Source organism: Pristiophorus japonicus, chromosome 9, assembly GCF_044704955.1.
Source record: "Pristiophorus japonicus isolate sPriJap1 chromosome 9, sPriJap1.hap1, whole genome shotgun sequence".
Lineage (NCBI taxonomy): Eukaryota > Metazoa > Chordata > Chondrichthyes > Pristiophoridae > Pristiophorus > Pristiophorus japonicus.
The window spans coordinates 116,076,666-116,100,568 of NC_091985.1; the positions used below are offsets into that span (position 1 = coordinate 116,076,666).

Below are 23,903 nucleotides of genomic sequence, written 5' to 3' on the forward strand. Positions count from 1 at the left end.
AGTTACTTAACATTCCTCAATACAATCAAACCAAGCAAAAACTGCTCATGTGCTTCACAAAGAGTCAAAGCACATGCATGGATCATAAAACTTTCCTCTGCTTTAGTCACGCAACCGTTGCTATGGTTTTGTATTTAAATTCTCTCTACAAATCTAGAATAAGTACTGAATCGGAGGTGATAAATGGTAATCACTCATCACCTGGTTTTGAAAACTGTTTATTCTTGTTCATATCAATAAAAATAAAGGCCAAGATACCCAAAAATGTCTCAGACACATAGGTGTGGCACACCAACCTGAATGGAAGATACAGAGACATATCAAGTGTTTCTACACAAGTGAGTACTCAAAGCCGTAGCCAGAAAAAAGTACAGCAGAGGTAGGAGAACTGCAGCAAAGGAAAGTGAACTAGACAATTCAAACAATGAGCACACTGAATACAAGAGAACCACCTTTAAAACTGAATTACTAAACTGACTCAAAACCAATGCCAACAGCAGAACCTACTCCACAAAGTCAACAGTAGAGTAAAACAAACACTAGCCTCCTAAACATGCTCAAAGAGGTAAATAAAATGTGCACGCATTGATAGAGGATATAAATTAGATTGTTGCCACAATCCACCCGTTTAAGCCCAATTTGATTGATCCTGTTTAATCTGCATAAAACATTAAAGTTGTTGCATTTTGAGGTCCTATAGAGTGCATCAGAAAACAGAACATTTCAGCAAGAGCAAGCAGAGCTGGGATGACACAGGGGTGATCCAGCACTCTGCACTGCACAGTGCCACAGACTGAATTCCTATTCTTCTCCAGCCAGTCGTGGGGAGGCTTGATTAGACACCAAGAATATCCTGCTAGCACTCACTTGTTTAGGTTAACCCTAAGAAAGGTACCAGAGGGGTGTCAACCCTCGGGGAACTGAATCCCAGGAAGAGGCAGCATCTTCAGGAGTAGAGGAGAGGGGAGGGGAGGGGAGATAACTGAATGGACAAAAAAAGCAATCATTTAAAAGAGAAGCGCACAGTGGAAAAGTTTCTCAACACTGAACCAGTCCCCATTCATGGCACTGTCAATATCATACTGGCCTTAGCATGGGGATCAGCCCAGGAAGTACTTTTCCTAACAGGACGGCAGGTGTTTACCAACAGATTGGGAGTGAATCAAAAATCATTTTGTATTGGAACAATTTTATAATTCTTGAAGGCTTAATATCAGCCGCATGGGGAAAAAAAATCAATCTCGATGGAATTGATCATTACTTTCAAGAGTGTGCGTGATTTCTATTTAGAACCCAGGCGGAGGAGTGCAGCTTTCGTGGACAGTGGAGCAAGGTTATTACTGATGCAGAATGCCTTGAATATAAAACAAACTTAAAAATCCTCAGTACAAATGTAAATCTTAACTTTAAAAAATCCTCTCGAGCGGTCTAAAGGCATCCCATCCCTTTCAACTTTCATCTAGCCAGGCAAGGGTTAATGGAAGTTAGTTACAGCTGGCGACGAAGTTCTTACATTCTCCAGATAGTCCTCATAGATGTTAATCTACAGAACAGAACTGCCTCTATCTAAAACTATCTGTATCACTAGATATTGGAGTTTGAAGTTCTGCAGCATGATCAAATCATAACTTAGAGCGTCGAATCTCAGTGCCCACAACTGATAACTGTTTAAATAAAAATATCAGGGTAGAAAGTGTTCTATTCTGTATAACTGCAGTTATTAAATTGAAAACTCCTCACCAACACTTGTCCCGCAAGTCCTTCCAGAAGATCTAAAAGCTTTCGGCCATCTCTGAGGTCGGCAAATAGATCCTTGATCGGTGGCTTTCCGCCCTGCAACAGAAACACAATCAAAAAATGCCCATTTTTAAACATGCTGTACAACTGTTCTTTGAAGTAATCTTCAGAACTTGCATTCATCAGTGCCCAGATCAAAACCGCATCTCAGAGGAAGTATGCAAGTTCGTTTACACATGATCTCCATTGATGAAAGTAGATTTTTAAAATCACTGTGAAAGTCTTTTCTTAACTCTTAGCAGTAAGTAAACTTTATAACAAAACTGATGAATGAAGAGAGCTTTATTCTCCCCCAAATATTTAGAGTTGAGACATTATAGTCCCAGCATCCTGTAAATTATTATGGAAACATACCGACAAATGCGGCAGGCAGAAGGAGCTGAGATACTTGACCAAGGCCCCTTCGCCACTGTTGATCCAGGGTGAAAACTCATTCTTCAGAGCAGGCCATTGATTCGGTAAATTCTTGTTACCAAACAGTTAATGATTTGCACGAAGACATTAAAAATGAATCCTATAATTTATTTCAACTTAGTCACCTAGTTGTCAGAAGCAAAATAGAGCTCGAATCAGAGGTCCCGAAGTTATTCTGGAACATGGTGAATCTCCCAACAGCTCAGGAGGTTCTCTCGTTTAGCATCTAATTTATGCTGAGTTAGCTGATCACAATGAATCAAGTCTAACTTCATTGACCAAGTTTTCTGGTCACCTGCCCTAACCTTCCTCCTACCATTGCTCGGTGCCAATTTCACTTCTCACTTTGGGGCGTTTTACTACATTGAAGGTGTTACATAAATGCAAGTAGTTACTCTCATTGTATAAAACAACAAAAGGACATTAGATACTACCATTGTATTCACATCTTCAATACCCATCAGAGATTTGAAATTAAGCATACTGGCTACTAAGTTTAGGACTGAGCAATTACAGACCAATTAGGTTCCAGGTTTAGTCCCTGTATGGTGCTGAGTTAGCAGATTTCACCGAGAGCAAAAGCCAGCATACAAAGAGCATCTTCAACATACTAGGCTTGGGGAGTGGGGAGAAGAGAGAGAAGTGGGGGAAATCCAAAGTTCTCATTTCTGTGGGGTGGAACTCAGGTGATAACGTTGAGGTTAGCTGTGCCACCCCATGGTTCAATAGTAATCCAAAATTGACTGACTAGAAACATACGCAGAGAATAGCCACTTGGGTAAGGTACCAGCAGGCAGCCAACATTTGTGGGACAGCACCTTATAGCTTGAATCCGACTCTTCTAGGAAGGACATAAAAAAAGAAATGCTCCAATCAGTAAGCAAATGATTCCAGTGAATATGAATCATTAAAAAGCATTTTTTTTTTAAAATTCAGATCAAGGAGATACTCTATGGCAGGAATGTATCCGCACTACATTCCCTTAATTCTCCCCAGATTCGTTTTTATAACATTTTGTGCCCAATAATAGATAGCGAATATATGTTCCAGTGCACTTTCACAGCATTGTACAAAAAAAGCAATAATTATTTTAAAAAGAATGGAATCACACAGTGGAGAGGTTAGCAAACAGTGAACCAGGGTGGGGCAGGTGACTTATTCTCATGCTCAGGCTCCAAGCATTCTGTATATGTGACTGCCTCCTGAACACAATGAAATGCCTGTCTGGTCCCAGCAACTAAACTTCTTGTGTGCGCACATACATTACTTGTGGTGTGTGCACCAGTACATTGCCCCCAATAATGTGATTGTGCTGCTCACAATTAAAGTGGCTGCTCTTTTAAAGTTTGCTGTTCGTGGTTAAATTGCTGCTCAAGACTGTGTGCTCATGGTTAAATTATGTCCTCTTCTGAGGGTGCCATTAAATCTAAATAGAAACTGATACAATTTGAGAGATCACCACAAAATACCAATTTAGCCATTTTTGGAAAAGACTTGTGCAGAGCACCAGCCGGCAGAATGCAGCACAGGCAATGCCCACTGCCCTTGACTGAAATCCTGGTGTCTGCACGTACAATCTACATGCCATATTGCAGCACTTGGATTACATTGTAGGATTGTTTTACCCAATTCACTAGTTCTGTACTGATGTCACCAGATTTTAAAATGCCTTTCCATATATTGATCACAGCATCGATCTCCCATCATCCAGTAAAACAAAATGGAGCGAGGGACATCAGTAAAATCTTCCTCAATTATTTTTCTCCAAGATTTCAGCCTGTCAACCTTCTTTTACACAGCCCAACAGTGTCAAAGACCATCATGTTCATGCTGGAAACGGAATACCCGAGCAGGAGTCCACACTACAGACTACGTGTTACCCCTTCCTCCTGTCAAATTGTGCTGATATTTCTTACTCTCTGGTTTATCCTGTTTGAATTTCACGGGCCGAGGGAATTGGAAAGGGCTTTTTTTTTTTTAAAACACCTTTGCCACATTAGTGGGCAATATTAAATTTGAAAGAAAAGAAAGTTGTTGCATTTATATCGCATCTTTCACATCCTCAGGGCGTCCCAAAGTACTTCACAGCCAAATAGTTACTTTTGAACTGTAGTCACCTTTGCAACGTAGGGAAATTCAGCAGCAAATTTGCACACAGCACGGGCCCACAAACAGCAATGAAATGAAAGATCAGATAATCTGTTTTTGGCAGTGTTGGCCGAGGAGGAATGTCAGACAGGACAGTGGGAGAACCCCCAGCTCTTCTTTCAATGGTGTCACAAGATCTTTTGCATCCACCCAAACAGGCAGACGTGGCCTCAGATTAGCATGCCATTTGAAAGACCTCACCATGGACAATGCAGCACTCCCTGCAGTATTACAATCAAATGTCAGTCTAGGCCATATGCTCAAGTCCTGGAGTGGGACTTGGAGCTTCAACCTTCCAACTCTGAACACCATGAACTGTTAAGAGCAGCAACCAGAGGTGTGCAAATTAATGGAAACATTGACATCAACTTTATACAGGGCCCTGAGGTTGTTAACTGGAGGGATCAATTTGACAGTGTACATAATGATTGATGACCGTAGCCAATGTAGACCATACTGCACATCTGCACAGCCACAGTAAATAACATTTGTTAAATGTCTCAATGTAATATGCAGTTCTGATGTGCAGTTAAGAGTAGAACTACATTAGTTTGTTATAAGTGTAGATTTAGTTACAGACAGATTTCTTTTTTTAAAAAGCTCCAAACTCTTCACAAACTAGAACAGAGAATAAACAGCGCACTTTCACATGGGAATAGAGGAGAAATGTTTTGGGAGACGTGCTCTACAATGAACTGCATCCAGTTCTATTCCTGGGAAACTTTGTTTTTCCTCAAGAAAAAAAAAATCTCACTCCTTACTAATTTGTTCCACCCCTCCACCCACCAGTGTTTCTCACATGAATGACCCGTTTCCTATCCTAGTCTGTTTCTTCCCCCCCCCCCCCCCCCCCCACTGGAGTTAATTCTTTAAAGTCTCTGATATACCTATTCGCCACCTAATGTACATCTTGCTTAACTGAGGGACAGAGATTACACAATAGCAACCTGGTGCAAAGAACCTTGGATTTCTCTCTCCTCTTCTCTCTCCCCCCACCCCCTTCCTCCCAGGACCACGAGGGGGAAAACATCTTGGTTATTCTAATTACTTTTCCCAATAGCCCAGCTGGAATTGAAAATGCATGGGAAGCTCAATCTGCTGTCGTCCTACTCTATTACATGGGCACTCAGCTGGCCAGCTATGTCCCAGTAAATGCATTGGTACAACAATCTTTACTGAGTATCAATGGTCAATCTTATTCGACTGAAACTGCATCAGTGCAAGTATCAAACAGCAGAGAAATGATGTTAAAACTTTAATTCAAGTTCCACAAGTTGCCGATGTGCTAGAAATCTGGAAGCTGCCAAAGAAGTGGAGAGATTGGATCCATTTCACCGTCACTGCGCTACATTGCACCGAAACAGCAGCACAACCAACATATCAAGCCTGCAGGACAGGAAGTGGCTACTCTATGGAAAAATGTGTGAGGGGAAAGAAAAAGTGCATATTCCCAGCACATGATGACTCTCGGAGATAAATGCACTGAAAAATAGAACTATATAAACAAATATGAAATTCTACTCCCAGAAATAACAGACAATAGGTCACAGTGTGCACTTCCAACTTCAGTACGACACACCAAGCTACAGGGTAGTGTTCCAGTAACGTCACTCAGAAATAAAACAACATTGCACAGTAAAGTCAGTCTCCCCCACACAGTAAACCACAGCCATGTAATAAATTAACATTTCTGTCCAATTCATTCAAGCAGTTTTGCACACTACACAATAATTCTGAAGTTTCATGTTGCCTCAACACCAGGAAGTGGAGGTGCTCCAGCCAGCAATGTTCAACACTCTCAGTGCATCTTAATATTACCTTTGCAAAACGTGCATTGATCCATTTTGTGAAGGTTTTCTTCTGTACATCATCATGTTCATCTGAAAAGGAAACAGAATGCAATAGGTTAGCAGTCATTCAAAACTAGTTCGTAAAGTCACGGGAACGAGAACACACAGTAAGCAGGTAATCTGCCATTACAATTCTGGGCTTCAAATTTCCAGAACCAATCCATCAATTTTTTTTTAATTTGCTAATTTCCTTCCCTTCGCTCCTCACACTGCTGATTCTTACTAGGATACTGTTCTTGGTGCTGGTTATCCTCCAGTATCTCAGAAAAATGCTCTTCTTGCTGTGCAAGGACAAAGCAGTGATCAACAGGCGTCTATTACCATCATGGAAGTCATCAGTCTAGATGGCCATGTCCTCATGCAAACTTCCCAATAAGAGCCACTTAAGATAAAGGAGCAGGAATAGGCCATGTGGCCCAATCAGTCTGCTCCGCCATTCAATAAGGTCATGGCTGAAGCATGTCTGTCCATGGCAGAGAAGGAGATGACAGAATCTCTGCACCCTACCTTAGAACCCTTTCAACAGCCCTAGGTTGACTATATAGTTTCTTAAAATTCAGTAGTTCTTAAAAATTAATGGAAGTGCAAGCAAAGCCTCTGGGGAACCGTGCCTGCCCAAGAGAGGGCATTATGTAAAAGCTAAATATTTTACACATATTAGGCAGCCTGCAGATCCAAGTAATCAAATCCTCAGGTCATTATATCACTTCTCGCCCCCATATCCTGGTGCAACTGATTTCTTTACCCCTCGGGCTCTAGCAGCTCTCCAGTTCCTTTCCCAAATGGCCATTCTTAATAGTCAAGAATCAACAGAGGGTCAACAAGCTGTGTCGAACAATCACATCCTGCACACTAAATTTGCTGCCACGTCACCTCGAACCGATCAGTAGCAGACACGTACAAAAACAGGACAGCAACGTTTTGCTCTCTTTCTCCCATGACCAGATACACATCTAGCTGTAAGTTTCTAGTTTGTTATAGCAAACATCCCAGAGCAGGATGATACATTAATGATGAACGGTTAGTGCAAAAACCAGGTTCAGAACTTTGTCACTGGTTTAACTTGTAAAATATTTTCCAATCTGCAATTTCCTGGTCGAAGTTAATGGGCACAATAGCAACTTATTAACTCTCGTGTGACCGTAATCCTCCATCCAAACATGAGCAAAAAAAACTGTTACTATTCATGGTTCAGATGGCAAACTGCACTGTAACAATGAAAATCCATTTCCGGGATTCTATACAGAGTACATAAATAATAAGGGAAATGGATCTTCAAATCATCATGAACTCAAAACGATTGTCTGAAAGTTTGGAAATTCGGTGGAACATCTTCTGGAAGAACGAAACCTGATTTTTATGCAAGAACAGTTCTGCATGTCAAACAGGAATGGACCTGGGCAACGTTAGTATCAGAAGGTCCATTTCAGCTCATCACTCAGGGTGGCTGCACTGACACATTCCACAGGTGTGATCTTTTACAAGATATTAAGAGCGCAAACAAGAAAAAGAAAGGAAAAATATGCATTTATAAAGTGCCATTCATGATCTCAGCACTTCAGAGAATGAAGTACCTTTTGAAGTGTAATCACTGTTATAATGTAGAAAGGACTCACATTCTAAGCTCATAGAAACATAGAAATCTCCAGCGCAGAAGACGGCCATTTCGGCCCATCGTGTCCACGCCGGCCAACAAAGAGTCACACGGACCTTGGTCAGCAGCCCTAAAAGTTACATATAAACCTATGAACAATGACAGAAATGCAAAGAGCACCCAGCCCAATTAGTCCGCCTCACGCAACTACGACACCCCTTATACTACATTCTACATTCCACCCCAACCGGAGCCATGTGATCATCTGGGAGAGGCAAAAACCAGATTAAAAACCCAGGCCAATTTAGGGAGAAAAAATCTGGGAAAATTCCTCTCCGACTCATCCAGGCAATCGAAACTAGTCCAGATGATCACGTTGGCCGTATTCTATTCCCTGCAGTGCTTACCATTGCATCTGCACCGTCCAATAAACGGTCATCCAGTCTAATCCCAACTACCAGCTCGAGGTCCGTAATCCTGCAGGTTACTGCATTTTAAGTGCCCATCCAACCATCTCTTAAAAGTGCCGAGTTTCTGCATCCACCACTCTTCCAGGCAGTGAGTTCCAGATCTCCACAACCCTCTGCGTAAAGAAGCCCCTCCTCAAATCCCCTCTAAACCTTGCACCAACCACCTTATGCCCCTCATAATAGACCCCTCCATCAATGGAAATAGGCCCTTACTAGCCACTATGTCCAGGCCCCTCAATATTTTGTACACCTTAATGAGGTCACCTCTCAACCTCCTCTGTTCCAATGAGAACAAACCCAGCCTATCCAATCTGTCCTCATAACAAAGATTCTCCATTCCAGGCAGCATCCTAGTAAATCTCCTCTGCACCCTCTCTAGTGCAATCACGTCCTTCCTATAATACGGCGACCAGAACTGCACGCAATACTCCAGCTGTGGCCTAACCAAAGTATTATACAATTTAAGCATAACCTCCCTGCTCTTATATTCTATGCCTCGGCCAATAAAGGCAAGCATTCCGTATGCCGCCTTAACCACCTGGCCTGCTACTTTCAGGGATCTATGGACAAGCACTCCAAGGTCCCTTTCATCATCTACACTATTAAGTGGCTTACCACCTAATGTGAACACCCTTTCCTTATTAGCCCTCCCAAAGTGCATCACCTCACACTTCTCTGAATTAAATTCCATTTACCACTGCTCTGCCCACCTGACCAGTAGATTGATATCCTCCTGCAGCCCGTGACTTTCCTCTTCATTATCAACCACACAGCCAATTTTAGCGTCGTCTGCAAACTTCTTAATCATACTCCCTAAATCAAAACAAAATCATTGATATATACCACAAAAAGCAAGGGACCCAGTACTGAGGCCCTGTGGAACCACACTGGAAAAATCCTTCCAGTCACGAAAACATCCTCAATCCTTTGCTTCCTATCTCCAATGCAATTTTGGATCCAACTTGCCACTTTGCCCTGTATCCCATGGGCTTTAACCTTCATGACCAGTCTATTATGTGGGCCCTTATCAAAAGCTTTGCTAAAGTCCATATACACTACATCGAACGCACTACCCTCATCGACCCTCTTGGTTACCTGCTCAAAAAATTTAATCAGGTTAGTCAGACACGATCTTCCCTTAAATCCGTGCTGACTGTTCCTAATTAATCCTTGCCTTTCCAAATGCAGATTTATCCTATCTTTCAGGATTTTTTCCAATAATTTTCCCAGGAGAGAAGGGGGTGGCGGGGGAAGCAGAGGGGGGGGGGGGTGGCGGGGGAAGCAGAGGGGGGGGGTGGCGGGGAAGAGGGGAGAGGAGAGGGGGGAAGAGAGGAGAGGGGGAGAGAGAGGGGATGGGGTGGGGAAGAGAGCCGGAGCGGGACCTGAACGGGAGAGAGGGAGGTGGGTGGGTGGGGGGGGGGGGGGCGGGGAGCTGAAGCTGAAGAGGAGGGAGGCCCGAATCCGATCTTCGCCGCCCCGGTGAGCCTATTCGGCCAGGGCTCGGGGCAGCGTGCTTCAGGCCCCTCCCACGCAGCCTAGGGGGCCTGGAGCTACTGCACACGCGCGCATGTGCAGAGATCGCTGCACTGTTTTCAGCGCTGGGGCCTGGCTCCGCGCCACGCCGAGCACGAAGACGTCCTGAAGAGCTCACAGAATCACAAGGTAAGTTTTCGGCGCCCTTTTTTTTCCAGAAAGTCGGCGTACCTTATCGAGATGCGCCGTTTTTCCAGAGGCCAGAAACTTGGGCCCAATATATTTATAGAACATCTGAGGGTTTTCCTTAATTTTACTGGCCAAGAATTTCTCGTGCTCGCTCTTAGCATTCCTAATATCCTTTTTAATTTTACCTCTTAACTTTCTATATTCCTCTAAAGATTCTATAGTATTTAGCTGTTGATATCTGACATAAGCAGCCTTTTTTTTTTCCTTAATCCTCCCCGTAAGTCCCTCGACATCCATTATGCTATTACAAGCAACAAAAATACAATCATGCCCGGAAGAGGTGCATCATTTTAAACACTTAAACCAGAACATGGATTTATGGATGGACAGGTTATGCTCTGTCCAGTCTCTGCTCCGCTCCAAGGCCTGAATTTGCTTACTCCCAAGCCCTCAGTGCCAGCTGTGCTTCCCTTCCATCTTACGTAAGAACATAAGAATTTGGAGGTGGTCACCTGGCTCATCGAGCCTGCTCCGTCATTTAATAAGATCATGGCTGATCTGATCATGGACTCAGCTCCACTTCCCTGCCCGCTCCCCATAACCCTTTATTTCCTTATTGCTCAAAAATCTGTTTATTTCCACCTTAAATATATTCAATGGCTCAGCCCCCACAGCTCTCTAAGGCAGAGAATTCCATAGATTTACAACCCTCAGAGAAGAAATTCCTCCATCTTAGTTTTATTCTGAGACTATGTCCCCTAGTTTTAGTTTCCCCTATGAGTGGAAATATTCTCTCTACATCCACCTTCTCTAGCCCACTCATTATCAATATGTTTCAATAAGATCACTCTCATTCTTCTGAACTCCAATGTGTATAGGCCCAACCTACTCAACCTATCTTCATAAGTCAACCCCCTCATCGCTGGATCAACCTAGTGAACCTTCTCTGAACAGCCTCCAAAGCAAGTATATCCTTCCTTAAATACGGAGTCCAAAACTATACACAGTACTCCAGATGTGGCCTCACCACTGTATAGTTGTAGCAGGACTTCTCTGCTTTTATACTCTCACCCCCTTGCAATAAAGGCCAATATTCCATTTTCCTTCCTGATTACTTGCTGTACCTGCATACTCACTTTTTGTGTTACGCGCACAAGGATCCCCAGGTCCCTATGTACTGCAATATTTCACAATTTTTCTCCATTTAAATTATAATTTGCTTTTCTGCATAAGTGGATAACCTCACATTTTCCCATATTATACTCCATCTGCCAAATTTTTGCCCACTCACCAAGTCTGTCTATATCCCTTTGCAGATTTTTTGAGTCCTCCTCACAATTAGCTTTCCCACCCATCTTTGTATCATCAGCAAACTTTGCAACATTACACTCAGTCGCTTCATCCAAGTCATATGTGTATATTATAAATAGTTGAGGCCCCAGCACTGATCCCAGTGGCACTACACTAGTTACTGCTTGCCAACTGGAAAATGACACATTTATCCCGACTCTGTTTTCAGTTAGTCAATACTCTACCCATGCTAATATATTACCCCCAAACTGGTGAACTTTTATCTTGTATAGTAACCTTTTACGTGGCACTTTATCGAATGCCTTCTGAGCCAATATCGTTCCTCACTAATGCACTGACCTCATCCTTTATTAACAGTGCTACCCCACCTCCTTTTCCTTTCTGTCTGTCCTTCCAAATGGTCAAAATACTCCTTAATATTTAGTTCCTAGTCCAGGTCACCTTGCAACCACGTCTCTGTAATGGCTATCAGATCATACCCATTTGTATCTATTTGTGCGTCAACTCATCTATTTTGTTACGAATGCTACGAATCTTCTCCAGTCCGTCCTGCCTCTAGCTCCAGCTCTGCTTCCATCTTTCTTTGCAATACTTTCAGAAGCATTCCACGCTCCTCAACCCCATATTCCAATTACCACCACCATGCTCCTCTCCCCAGCCTCGCACCAAGCCATCCAATATTGTTCACTTGCTTCACCTGCTCTCGCTATAATCCCACTGCCTCACCCAACACACCGTAGATCCCACCTGGGTGCCACTACCTTTCTACCTCACCAAGTCCCCAACACCTTCCTCCCTCCCCCAGCCTTGTACCCCAATGCATCCAACTTGCTGTCAGCCCCATGATCTAGATTCCCAGGTTCTCTCAGCAGTGCATGTTGTAGCAGCTCCTGAACATACCAATGCAAGAGAGCTGACTCTGGATCTAATGCAACTAGATGATCATACCAGCCCTCCCTTCCTCTCCTGCTCCCAAAATTCTGTGTCACCTATGCATCTTACAGCATTCTCCAACTTCAGAATTCTACTCACTCAGTCCCATTATCCACCTCCAACATGTCGGTTGCATTTTGCAGTGTTCTACAGATGTTAAAAGCTGCAAATGGAATCAATCAGTAAAGCTGCACATACAAGAGGCATAATGGAGAGACTTAAAGAAAACACGAGCACAGAGAGAGAGACATACAAGAAAGTGTGGGAGAGAAAAAGTGGAAACTAAGATAAGAAGCCACTAAATAGTATTAGAAAATGAAACACAAGAGACTGCTACAACCAGAGAAAATGTTGTTGTCTATGAGCATTGGAACAGGATTCTAACTGGTCAATCTAATATTTTATTTATAGTCACAACTGAAGTCATCATCCAACACAACCGCATCATCTTGAGTGTCAGAGCTCCAAAAGTAAGTAAATTACAATCACTGCAATCAGCTTGATATGCAGGACAGCCACTAGAGTTAAAACACAAATATGAAACAGAGAAATTGAATACTGATGAAAGTTTACTTTTACACTAGAAAGGGAGACGCGTTTTAAATTGATGAATGTATTATGGTGTTTAATAATGATGTCCAATAATAGGTTTCAGTGAAAGGAGACACATTTTAACTAGTGAATACCACCAACATCTTGTCATCTAGTATTTGCTCTGTCTTTAGACTTTTCAAAGACTACAGCAGAAGTTAAATTTTGCTGGCATGCCCAAGTACTCTGCTTAATTAAAACTGTCAAAAGGGTCAACCTTTGTAGCCTCAGGTTTTCTAGCCTTTTTTATCATCTGCTGTGCAGGAATTTGGGAACAAAGGGAGGAATTAGCTAGAGGCTTTTCAGAGAAAGGAGCAGAGGGATAAAGGATCAGAGATTTAATAAATTCAAGAATGTCCACAAGCATGTTTTCAAAGCTCCAGACTGTTATCTAATTTTAATATGCCTCATACCAGCAAGATACAAACACACCATGTCGAGCTAGGCAGCTCAACAATTCCAAATGATTGCTGCAAGAAAATGCCCAGCCTGTGCAGAAACAAAACCAATCCACATCTGACCACCTTAAAGTGTGCCGTCATTGAGTAGCGACAAGCCTATGAAAAATTTATTCAAGAAAATAAACCAGCTAAGTTTACAGAAAATTAATTTTACTCTCAACTACAGCAAATTCAATCTTTCACTACATAACATTTAAAATAAGAGTTGTCATCCCACAGCAATTTGGCTCAACAGGAAAGAATAGTAGTCCCATTCAACAGTTGCTTCTGCGACCAGCAGATTGCGTTGCGAGAAAGAATGGTCTCACCGGGTATTCAAACACAGGAACTACACCCCACCATGGAAACCCCACATCCTACCGACGCACACAGCATTCTCAAAACTACTACTCTTAACATCGGTGTTTCACCAACTGCAAATTTTTAAGGTAGAATTTTAAGGTAGAAGTTTGCTTAGGGATTGCTTAGGATAGCAGATATGGCATACTAGATTTATTCACTATATTGTACATTTTATATAGAAATGTTGAGTTAAATCGTATGTAGTGTATAGAATGCAGCACTGAGATTATGCAAATTATATTATGTACTTTTTAATTTAGCATAGCTTTAATTAATATAAAGGCTGATTTGGCAGCCAATGAAAAATCTAGATTGTGAAGGTCAACATAATATGAAGTGACCAAATCAGCCTTTTAATTACAATGTATATTACACCTCCACTGAAGTTCTTGCCACTGCTGAGTAAATGCAGTTTATTTCCTGTTAACCTGGGGCGGGAGTGGGGGGAGGAGAGAGAAGAGACCTTCGGAATATCAGGACTAATTGTGTCTGCAAATAGGCAAAGTTAGCTCACAGTTCCTCAGCCAACACCCACAAAATGGCAGACAGGGTGCAGCTTTATTAGTTAAAACTGCAGCCAGGAATTTCCTGCAACAGCGGTATTGGCATCGATCATCGTAATTTAGACAGTTGTGAGTCCTGATCCTCCAGTGGTGAAATTACACCAAAATTTACGAGAGAACTGCCCCGCAGTGAGCATAGCAGCGAATCAGATGGGGCGCAGCCAATGGCCAATTCTAGGACAGTGGCAGTAACACAGAGACGGTCTCTCGTCTCTTTAATGGTCACTTTGGTAAGGGCAAATCAACAAGCCAATCTCCTGTCAATGAAAAATATCTTTTGAAATGAAAACTTCAGTTTATATCCCTGTTAGGAAAGCACACATCTCCAAATCACAATCAGTAACTGATGATTTATTTTTGATATATTTTCCAAGTTTCATGTAAACATAGGAGCACAATATTTTGAATACTCTATTTTGTTTCGGTTGAAAAAAATTCTACCTTAAAAAAATCTTAACACAGCAGGGCAGACAGATAGACAGACATGGTCTTTTCATAACATTGGAGGGAACAACGTGCGGTGGCATGCCACTTCAGGGAGCAGCATGTGCTACTGCAGAAGGGCGATGGCTGTGAAGAGGGCGACTGGACTTGACGTCAGCCAAATCCAAGTTGCTGATTGGTGTGTGGGCAGGTACAGCAGGAGCGGCGAAGTCGGGGTGAAGGAGCGGCGATATCAGGGTGAAGGAGCGGCAAGAGTGCACAGAGGCACGCGATCGGGGCCTAGAAGAGGTGAGGGCCCAGGGGCACCACGGGCCAGCCCACACTGCGATGTGTGAGCGCACTAGGTCCGTGCAGCAGAGCTGGTCTCCAGTCGTCTTGGTTAATCCTTGCCACTGGACCAAGACCTAGCTCTGTCAAGCCCGTGTGGTGGCTGGTGTGCAACGGTCACCACACGTTAAAAAAATCCACGCACAGGCATCTTCTACCCTTCAAGATATAGTTCAGGACGTGGAATATTAGGTCCTTCATTGAAACACCTGTGAACTCATCCCTTTTTGGCATGGAAGCAAGTCATCCTCGTTTCGAGGGACTGCCTATGATGATGAAAGCTGTCAAATTGCCTTTGTATTTATAACTGACATTATTGGCATTATTCTCGTCACCATTATTAAGCATCAGTTGAAGTCCTGGTGGGGGATTCTGAGCCACATCATTAACCAGATTGCGTTCCACGTTTTGCATGGTAAATAATGCCAGATTATTCAGTTAACATAATATGTAATATTTAATTAACCTGGGGGTTCAGTGAGGTTTTACATTGTGTTTTGGCTACTAACCTGAAGTCGAACCTAGTTGTACTTTCTAATTTCCACATTAGTCCCAGACATGAACAGATGAGAAACTTAGAAAGTGTTTCATAATTAGAGAGTGGTACTATTGAGGTAAGCAGGAGACAAATCTATATAACTATCCTTAATACTAAGCATCATTACTACTACCAGAAAGCAGCTGTTACAATCATTTTTCTATCAAAATAAGTCTCAGAATGCTGCCTCTATTTGTGTATCTGTCATCAATCCATAGCTGATAAAATTTGTGACTATAGCCTAAAGTTAATATTTGAACAGTACTGAGAGAAAGTCTTCAGCCAGTTACTTTCAAGTGAATAATGAAATTCCCGAGGATGGAATGCAAGCAGAAAGGAAAGTCTTAAAGCCAACGGGAGTCTCCATGACAAGGGAAACTTCTCATTCTAAAGTATAAAAAGTGTATTTCACTTTTACACCCTTGAACATGCCCATCTGAATTATTGGAGAAAATAACACATTCCTAAGATTATGCCAATCATACTGAGCCCACGAATGCCATTCTGTAACCATCTAAGTAGCAGCGGCAATCACAGTAATGTTAATTCGCAATTGCTGTTAATTATAATGGGGACGGATATTCGACAATTAACCAGTCAACTGTTTCGGCAAGGGAAACTGCGGAGCAGTACAGAAATCGCAAGAAATGTTCATGGTCACAAAATTTGAAGCGAAAGAAAGAAATAAAGGGAAAAAAGGGAGAGGAAATGGAAGGAAGGGGACACAAGATCATGTTCATTTTAGGTAAAATTATGTTTTAGATAATTAGTCTTTTAATGTCGTTGAAGTGATGAACTATTTCCTGGTGTTTCAATAGCTTTAATGCACCAATGTTCATGTTAGCAATGTAGTGCATGAGCTGAAAAACAAAAATCAATCAGCCCAGTGTCATAGCAAAAAGCCCACGGGTTAAATCCTAGGAAAATAATTTACTGGAGTGTTTTTATTTAGGGGAGCGGCCGTAACTCAACCTGTAGGTCAGTAGGAAAGGTACTGTACAAACAAATCGTTCTTTACTCTCACAGACCAGCCTCTTCTCTCTAACGCACTCTCAGCACAAGGGACTAAAAGCCAATGTTTGAGCCCATCTGATAAGGAAGGCACCAGAACTCAAAACACTGCAGAACAAATGAGCAGTGCCTCCCATGGGCACTTTTTCATTCTTCAAAGTGTAAGATGTGCCTGCATTCATAAAGTCAACAGGAAACTCGCTGTGGCCAAGAGAAATAGAGATCCCAGAAGTCTTTTCATGCACTTCACAACAGATTTTTTGGCAAGCATCTGCAGCTGCCAAATAAATGTAAACTGTATCACTGTGTTACTGAAGCTGGGCCAATTACCCTTGAACACATTTTTCCCCTGGAATTTCATGCCGTAGGTGTGTCACTTGCTATTTGGCTTCGGTGTTTGGAGGAATACCAAAATATTGAATCAACATGAACTGGATAGTTAACACCAACCACATAACCTCACAAATTACCGTACAGGACAGCATTCAGCCCATCGGGCCTGTGCTAGTAATGTCTCTTCCACTGGAACTATCTACTTTAATCACAGTTCCCTGTATCCTTTCACATGTCCTTTTGAAATCCTTATCCAGTAACCTTTTAAATATTGTCTCTGCCTCAAGAGCCTCCTGTAGTAAAGCATTCGATGTTCTAAAAAACCCCCGTGAAAACATGTTTCTACATACTTGACAAAAAAAATCTCCTGGTCTCTTAATTTTGTGTTTTCAAAAGGTGATGCAAATATGAGCCACTACATATCTGAGCCCAATCTCATCACCACAGGGTCCACATGCTCACTTGCAGCTGGGGCCACTGGATATTCATCAAGAGCTAGAACCCAGGCCATTTTTCCCCTCCTGAACTGGGGGTCACAGACGCCGACGTAATGTTTTAAATCAGACGTTAAATAGCTTGAACACATGCAAGCATCTACCAGTTACATAACTCGGTTTCATTGATGCAGTATGGAACATGCTCAGTAGCAATAAATGCTGCAATAGATCCAATAGATTTGTGAACCTCACCCTCAGGTCAGAAGATCTCACTCATACCAGTTCCTCTCTGGTGTAAGCATGCAGACACTATGACCTCAATTTTGGCCCAGCCCATTTTTCAGTGCACTTACCGGAATTGCGCCACTTTTCTCTGTTCCAAAGTGCGCCAAAAAATTTCCTTCCCACTTTGGCCACTTCCCTGTAGTCATGCTGCGTGGCCAGTCGAGTCGGGGGTGGAGTCAGCGTTATGCACCGAAACGTCTGCACATGCGCAGTGGAGTCCACTGGTAATGTCCGCGCATGCGCAGTAGCTCCTCGCTCCCAGCCTCTCCGTGTGCTTGCTGCAGCCACTCTGTGGGACCTGATGCCGGCCAATTGAATCACTCCCACCCCTAGCCCAGGCGAGTGGCCTCCCAGTGTGATTTCTAAGAGATCAATCGCACCAAGAAGCCACTCGGCCTGGGCTAGGGGCGGGCCGGAGGACTGATAGAAATCATCGGCAGGCAAGAGCACTATCAGTCCTCCAGCCCGCCCCTAGCCCAGGCCGAACGGCCTCCCGCACCGGCCGGCCCGCTGCCTTCCCGGGCCAAGTTTGAAGATGAAGGTAAGACTTACTTCAATTTTTTATTCCTTATTGAATTCTTATTACTTTTTGTTTGCAAGGTTTGGTGGTTTGTAAGGCTTGGTGGTTTAGGTGCAGGCAGATCGTCTCCACTTCCCACCCCTATCCCAGGCTGAATGGCCTCTGATGTACCGACTTGCGCCGATTTCTTTAACTCGCCCCAAGGGTTTTTTGAAGTGGCCACATATGCTGGCCTAAGTAGATTTGGAGTAACTATTAGCTGGCCAAAGTTGCCTGAATGGGCAGAACTGGTGTAGGTGGCTGGTAACACCCCCTTTTGAGAAAAAAAAACTAAACTAAAAAAATCGTAACTAACTCAGTTACAGTGGTACAAATTAATTGAGGAAAATGGGGATTTTTAAGTTACGCCAGAAAAACGAAGTTACTCAAAAAAAAAAACGGAGCAACTCCTGGCCAAAATTGAGCCCTATGAAACCATTACTGCTATCCCACCAGCCTCTGCAGTTTCCCCTGGCAACCACAACCAGTCAATTTGCACTGCAACATTCACTGAGCACCTGTTCATATTGCAGAACCGCTTCAGTATTATGCCAGAGCTACACTTGCACTGCAGGTACATTCCGAGCCCTTCACATTAACACAAAAACAACAGCACATCCCCTTGAGGACTCAGCAAGGTTAGCCGCAAGTAGATGAGCCATACAGAACAGGCAGGAGCCTCACTTTGTGCCAACTGAACTAGTCAGCTGGTGTGGCAACAGGGGTGCTACAATTGTTCTCAGGGGCCCCCAGTTAGAGAGGGAAAAGTCATCCAGTGTTCCAAGAACCCTTGCACAAGTTGCACGTGTGAATACTGCGAAAAGGTAGGACCAGGATTAGCCGTGATGTTGCACGAGGCTTGGTCCATAAATGTGACCACGGGTCACAGACATAAAACCTTGCTCTAAAAAGTTGATAATTTTTTCCCCTTCCCCAAAAAGTGACAAAAAAAATACATTTTTAAATTTTGGCCTCAACTGCAGGAAGCTGCTTGGCTGACCTTTACTGACCAAGCAGCCCACCCGCAGCCAGTAAAAATCAGTGGTTAGAACATTCAAAATCACGACTGGCTCGATGAGCCTGAGAAAACCTCTTCTCAATGTGATTCTGCATTCCTTACACTGGATCTTTTCCTGGGATAGCTAAGCTGGACTACACCAGAAAAACAGACTGTGTAAACTGATAACTTCAGACTATTCTGCTTCTCAGAATATGCTTTCTTCTCCATCAACAGAGTCTTAGCTTGAACTGCCATCCAACAAAGCTGCCTTTCACTTCAGGGATCTTTCCAGTGACAGGTATCAGCCTCAGGACAAGTCCACGCACCAAGAAGCACTAAGTGTGGTACGTATTTATTTCATATGAAAGGTGCATTTCCCTACACTGGGCTCAAGTTTCAGACCCCCGCTAGAACGGCGCACATCCGGGAGGCCCGCCTAATTTGTGGAACAGAAATTGCGCCGAATACTTACCTCGGATATAGGTCGGGCCGTTTCCAGCTCGGCGAGGCGCAGCAGGAGCTGCTGGGGGCGGAGCTACAGACCTGCGCCAAAGAGTGCCAGCAGCTGCGCGCGTGCGCAGTAGCTCCTGGCCCTCCCAGCGTTTACTGTCTCCGGGCGATGACCCTATCCCTGGCCGAAGGGATGTCACCCCTATCCTGGGCCGAGTAGCCTGACTGCCCTTACCTCTTCTGCGACAGGGCCCGCCCAAAGGCATCTCCTGGGGGCAGGCCCCGCCCAAACTCCTTGTTGGCGGGGGGGATCCGCCCGACCAGCATCTCCTTGGGGACGGGCCCCGCCCGAACTCGGCGGCGGCGGGGGAGCCCGCCTGACCGGCATCTCCTCGGGGGCGGGCTCCATCCGAGCAATTCTTCAGCAGGCTGTTGGAGGGCTCCCGGTGCTGATAAGTAGAAACTTTATTTTTTATTTATTGATTGATTTTTTAAATTATTTTTTTTATTTTTTATTTAATTGATTTATTGGTTGATTTATTGATATTATTTATTATTGATGATGGCTCTTTATTGGTAAAAGTGTTTAATGCTTGTAAAATCCCCTAACTTCCCTCCCCCCATCTCTCGCTACCTTCACCTAATTTATAAAGTGTAGGGGTAGGCAAGGTTTTTCTGTGCGTACAAAAATCGACACTTACTCCATTCTAAGTTAGTTTGGAGTAACTTTTCGCTGCCTAAATTTGCAAAACAGGCGTAAGTGGCTGGTAACGCCTCCCTTTGGGAAAAAAAACCTGTACTAAAACAAAACTATTTTAACAAACTAGAACTGGAGCAAACTAAATGCCGAGAATTACAATTTCTAAGATACTCCATACTAGACTAGTTGCTCCAAAAAAATAGGAGCAACTCCAGCCGAAACATGGACCCACTGAGCTCAAGTTTCGGCCTGAGTTGCTCCTATTTTTTTTGGAGCAACTAGTTTAGAATGGACCATGTTAGAAATTGCAATTCTTGGCATTTAGTTTGCTCCAGTTCTAGTCAGTTAGAATAGTTCCATTTTAGAACAGAATTTTTTTTTCCCAAAAGGGGGCGTGTCCAGCCACTTACGCCTGTTTTGCAAATTTAGGCAGCGAAAAGTTACTCCAAACTAACTTAGAATGGAGTAAATGTCGATTTTTGTACGCACAGAAAAACCTTGCCTACACTTTATAAATTAGGTGTAGGGAACGAGAGATATGGTGGGGATGGGGGGGAAGTTTACAAGCATTAAACACTTCACTTTTACAAATAAAAAGCGATCAATAATAAATGATAAATCAATAACTCAATCAAAAAAATAAAATAAAATAAAATAAAAGTTTCTACTCACCTAGTGCAGTACACCGATAGCCCTCCAACAGCATGCTGGGATGGGACCCCCAGGAGATGCCAGTCAGGCGGGCCTCGCCGCCACCCAGGACTTCGGGCAGGCCCCGCTGCCGATGACACTTCGGGCGGGGCCCGCACCCAGCGATGATCGCCACCGCAGAGGACTTCGGGTGGGCCCCGCCCCCAGCGAGATGCCGGGCGGGCAGGCCCCGCCACCGACGAGGTAAGGGGTGTCAGACCACTCGGCCCGGGATAGGGGCGACGTCCCTTCGGCCAGGGATTGGGTCGTCACCCGGAGGCAGGACATACTGGGAGGGCCAGGAGCTACTGAGCATGCGCGCAGCTGCCGGCATGGTTTTTGTCACAGAGCTGTAGCTCCGCCCCCAGCAGCTCCTGCTGCGCGTGCCGAGCTGGAAACGGGCCTACAGATATCGGAGAACCTCAAGGTAAGTATTCAGCGCAATTTCTGTTCGACAAATTAGGCGGGCCTCTCCGATATGCGCTGTTCTCGCGGGAGTCCGAAACTTGAGCCCATTGAACTCATCCTTGTATAACTTTCATGGCTCTGAATCTTGGCACGACACTGTGTGGGTTCTCACTCTGCACAAACTATTGGGAATCCTATTTTGCAGTGTATGGTCTATTGGCAGACCCTTGCATTTCACAGCTGCTTCAACCTTGGATACGCTAGCCCTATTTAAGTGTCTGTCGTATTTTAAGATCTTTTGAACACTTGTTCCTCGGAAAGACTTTTGGGGAAAAAAAAGTTACCTTTAATTGTGTTTTAAAGTATAGTGTTTGAGCAAGTTTTAAAAAGGCTTGGAGACGATAGGTGGTTAAGGTGCTGATGAGCCAGCTTTAAGGTTGTTTCCCCATAAACTGTAAATAGTAATCATTAGCTTATATCAATGGAAAACATTTCACACCCATTGTGCTGGATTCTTTGATCCTTTCTGCCTGTGAACAGAGGAAGATAAAACGAAGACAGACATTGGCAGTCAGGTGCAGAAAAGGTGCAAAGGCGTTCAAGATTTATAACAAAGTTGCAAGGCAGTAAGGCCTGGGGAAGGCTGCAAGGCGAGAACACAGGTGGTAGTCAAAAATTATTCAGTTTAAGTCAAGCAATCCGTGTTCATTATTTTTTATTATTGCACGAGGACAAGTTGCTCTGATCGAAAGTGAATCTGATCCTCACTGCTCTGTATGTTCACATGCTGTGAAATAAAGCAGCTTTATGACGTATCTGGCCTCATCTCACCAAGTATTCACAGCCTGCCGTCAGAAAGATTGAAGCAATACATGAGAAAGACACAAATATCGAGTTCAGATCACAAGGGGGATACTATTTTTAAAACCTGGGTTACACCTGAGCTATGGGAAATGGTCCATGTTGTCCAAGGCCTCGTCATGGATCTTGATAATCGGTACTGTGTGGCGGGGGCAGAGTGATAGAGAATCTTTGTTTTACTGATAACATAAGAAATAGGAACAGGAGTAAGCCATACGGCCCCTCGAGCCTGCTCCGCCATTCAATAAGATCATGGCTGATCTGATCATGGACTCAGCTCCACTTCCCCGCCCGCTCCCCATAACCCCTTATCGTTTAAGAAACTGTCTACTTCTGTCTTAAATTTATTCAATGTCCCAACTTCCACAGCTCTCTAAGGCAGCGAATTCCACAGATTTACAACCCTCAAATAAATTTCTCCTCATCTGTGTTTTAAATGGGCGGCCCCTTATTCGAAGATCATGCCCTCTAGTTCTAGTCTCCCCCATCAGTGGAAACATCCTCTCTGCATCCACTTTATCAAGCCTCCTCAATCTTACACGTTTCAATAAGATCACACCTCATTCTTCTGAATTCCAATGAGTAAAGGCTCAACCTACTCAACCTTTCCTCATAAGTCAACCCCCTCATCTCCGGAATCAACCAAGTGATCCTTCTCTGAACTGCCTCCAAAGTCAGTATATCCTTTCGTAAATATGGAAACCAAAACTGCACGCAGTATTCCACGTGTGGCCTCACCAATACCTTGTATAGCTGTAGCAAGACTTCCCTGCTTTTATACTCCATCCCCTTTACAATAAAGGCTAAGATACCATTGGCTTTCCTGATCACTTGCCGTACCTGCATACTATCCTTTTGTGTTTCATGTACAAGTACCCCCAGGTCCCGCTGTACTGCGGCACTTTGCAATCTTTCTCCATTTAAATGATAACTTGCTCTTCCAATTTTTTCTACCAAAGTGCATGACCTCACATTTTCCAACATTATACGCCATCTACCAAATTTTTGGCCACTCACTTAGCCTGTCCATGTCCTTTTGCAGATTTTTTGTGTCCTCCTCACACATTGCTTTTCCTCTCATCTTTGTATCGTCAGCGAACTTGGCTATGTTACACTCGGTTCCTTCTTCCAAGTCATTAATATAGATTGTAAAGAGTTGGGGTCCCAGCACTGATCCCTGCGGCACCCCACTAGTTACTCATTGCCAACCAGAGAATGAACCATTTATCCCGACTCTCTGTTCTCTGTTAGTTAGCCAATCCTCTATCCATGCTAATATATTACTCCCAACCCAGTGAACTTTTATCTTGTGCAGTAACCTTTTATGTGGCACCTTGTCAAATGCCTTCTGGAAGTCCGAATACACCACATCCACTGGTTCCCCTTTATCCACCCTGTTCGTTATATCCTCAAAGAATTCCAGCAAATTTTTCAAATATGACTTCCCCTTCATAAATCCATGCTGACTCTGCCTGACCAAATTTTGCTTTTCCAAATGTCCTGCTACTGCTTCTTTAATAATGGACTCCAACATTTTCCCAACCACAGATGTTAGGCTAACTGGTCTATAGTTTCCTGCTTTTTGTCTGCCTCCTTTTTTAAAAAATAGGGAAGTTACATTTGCAGTTTTCCAATCTGCTGGGACCTCCCCAGAATCCAGGGAGTTTTGGTAAATTACAACCAATGCATCCACAATCCCTGCCGCTACTTCTCTTAAGACCCTA

At 43.6% G+C, this 23,903-nt stretch overlaps 1 protein-coding gene across 1 annotated transcript in view; it reads right to left on the minus strand.

Annotated features, from left to right (window-relative positions):
• Nucleotides 1–23,903, minus strand: part of LOC139273182 (utrophin-like) — a 186,020-nt gene that overhangs the window by 76,799 nt on the left and 85,318 nt on the right. Inside the window, exons 3-4 of the mRNA XM_070889726.1 lie at nt 6,178–6,239; nt 1,741–1,833 (exon numbers count right to left, since the gene is read on the minus strand). Of these exons, the coding sequence (XP_070745827.1) occupies nt 1,741–1,833; nt 6,178–6,239 (155 nt within the window). The remainder of the gene's footprint in view (nt 1–1,740; nt 1,834–6,177; nt 6,240–23,903) is intronic.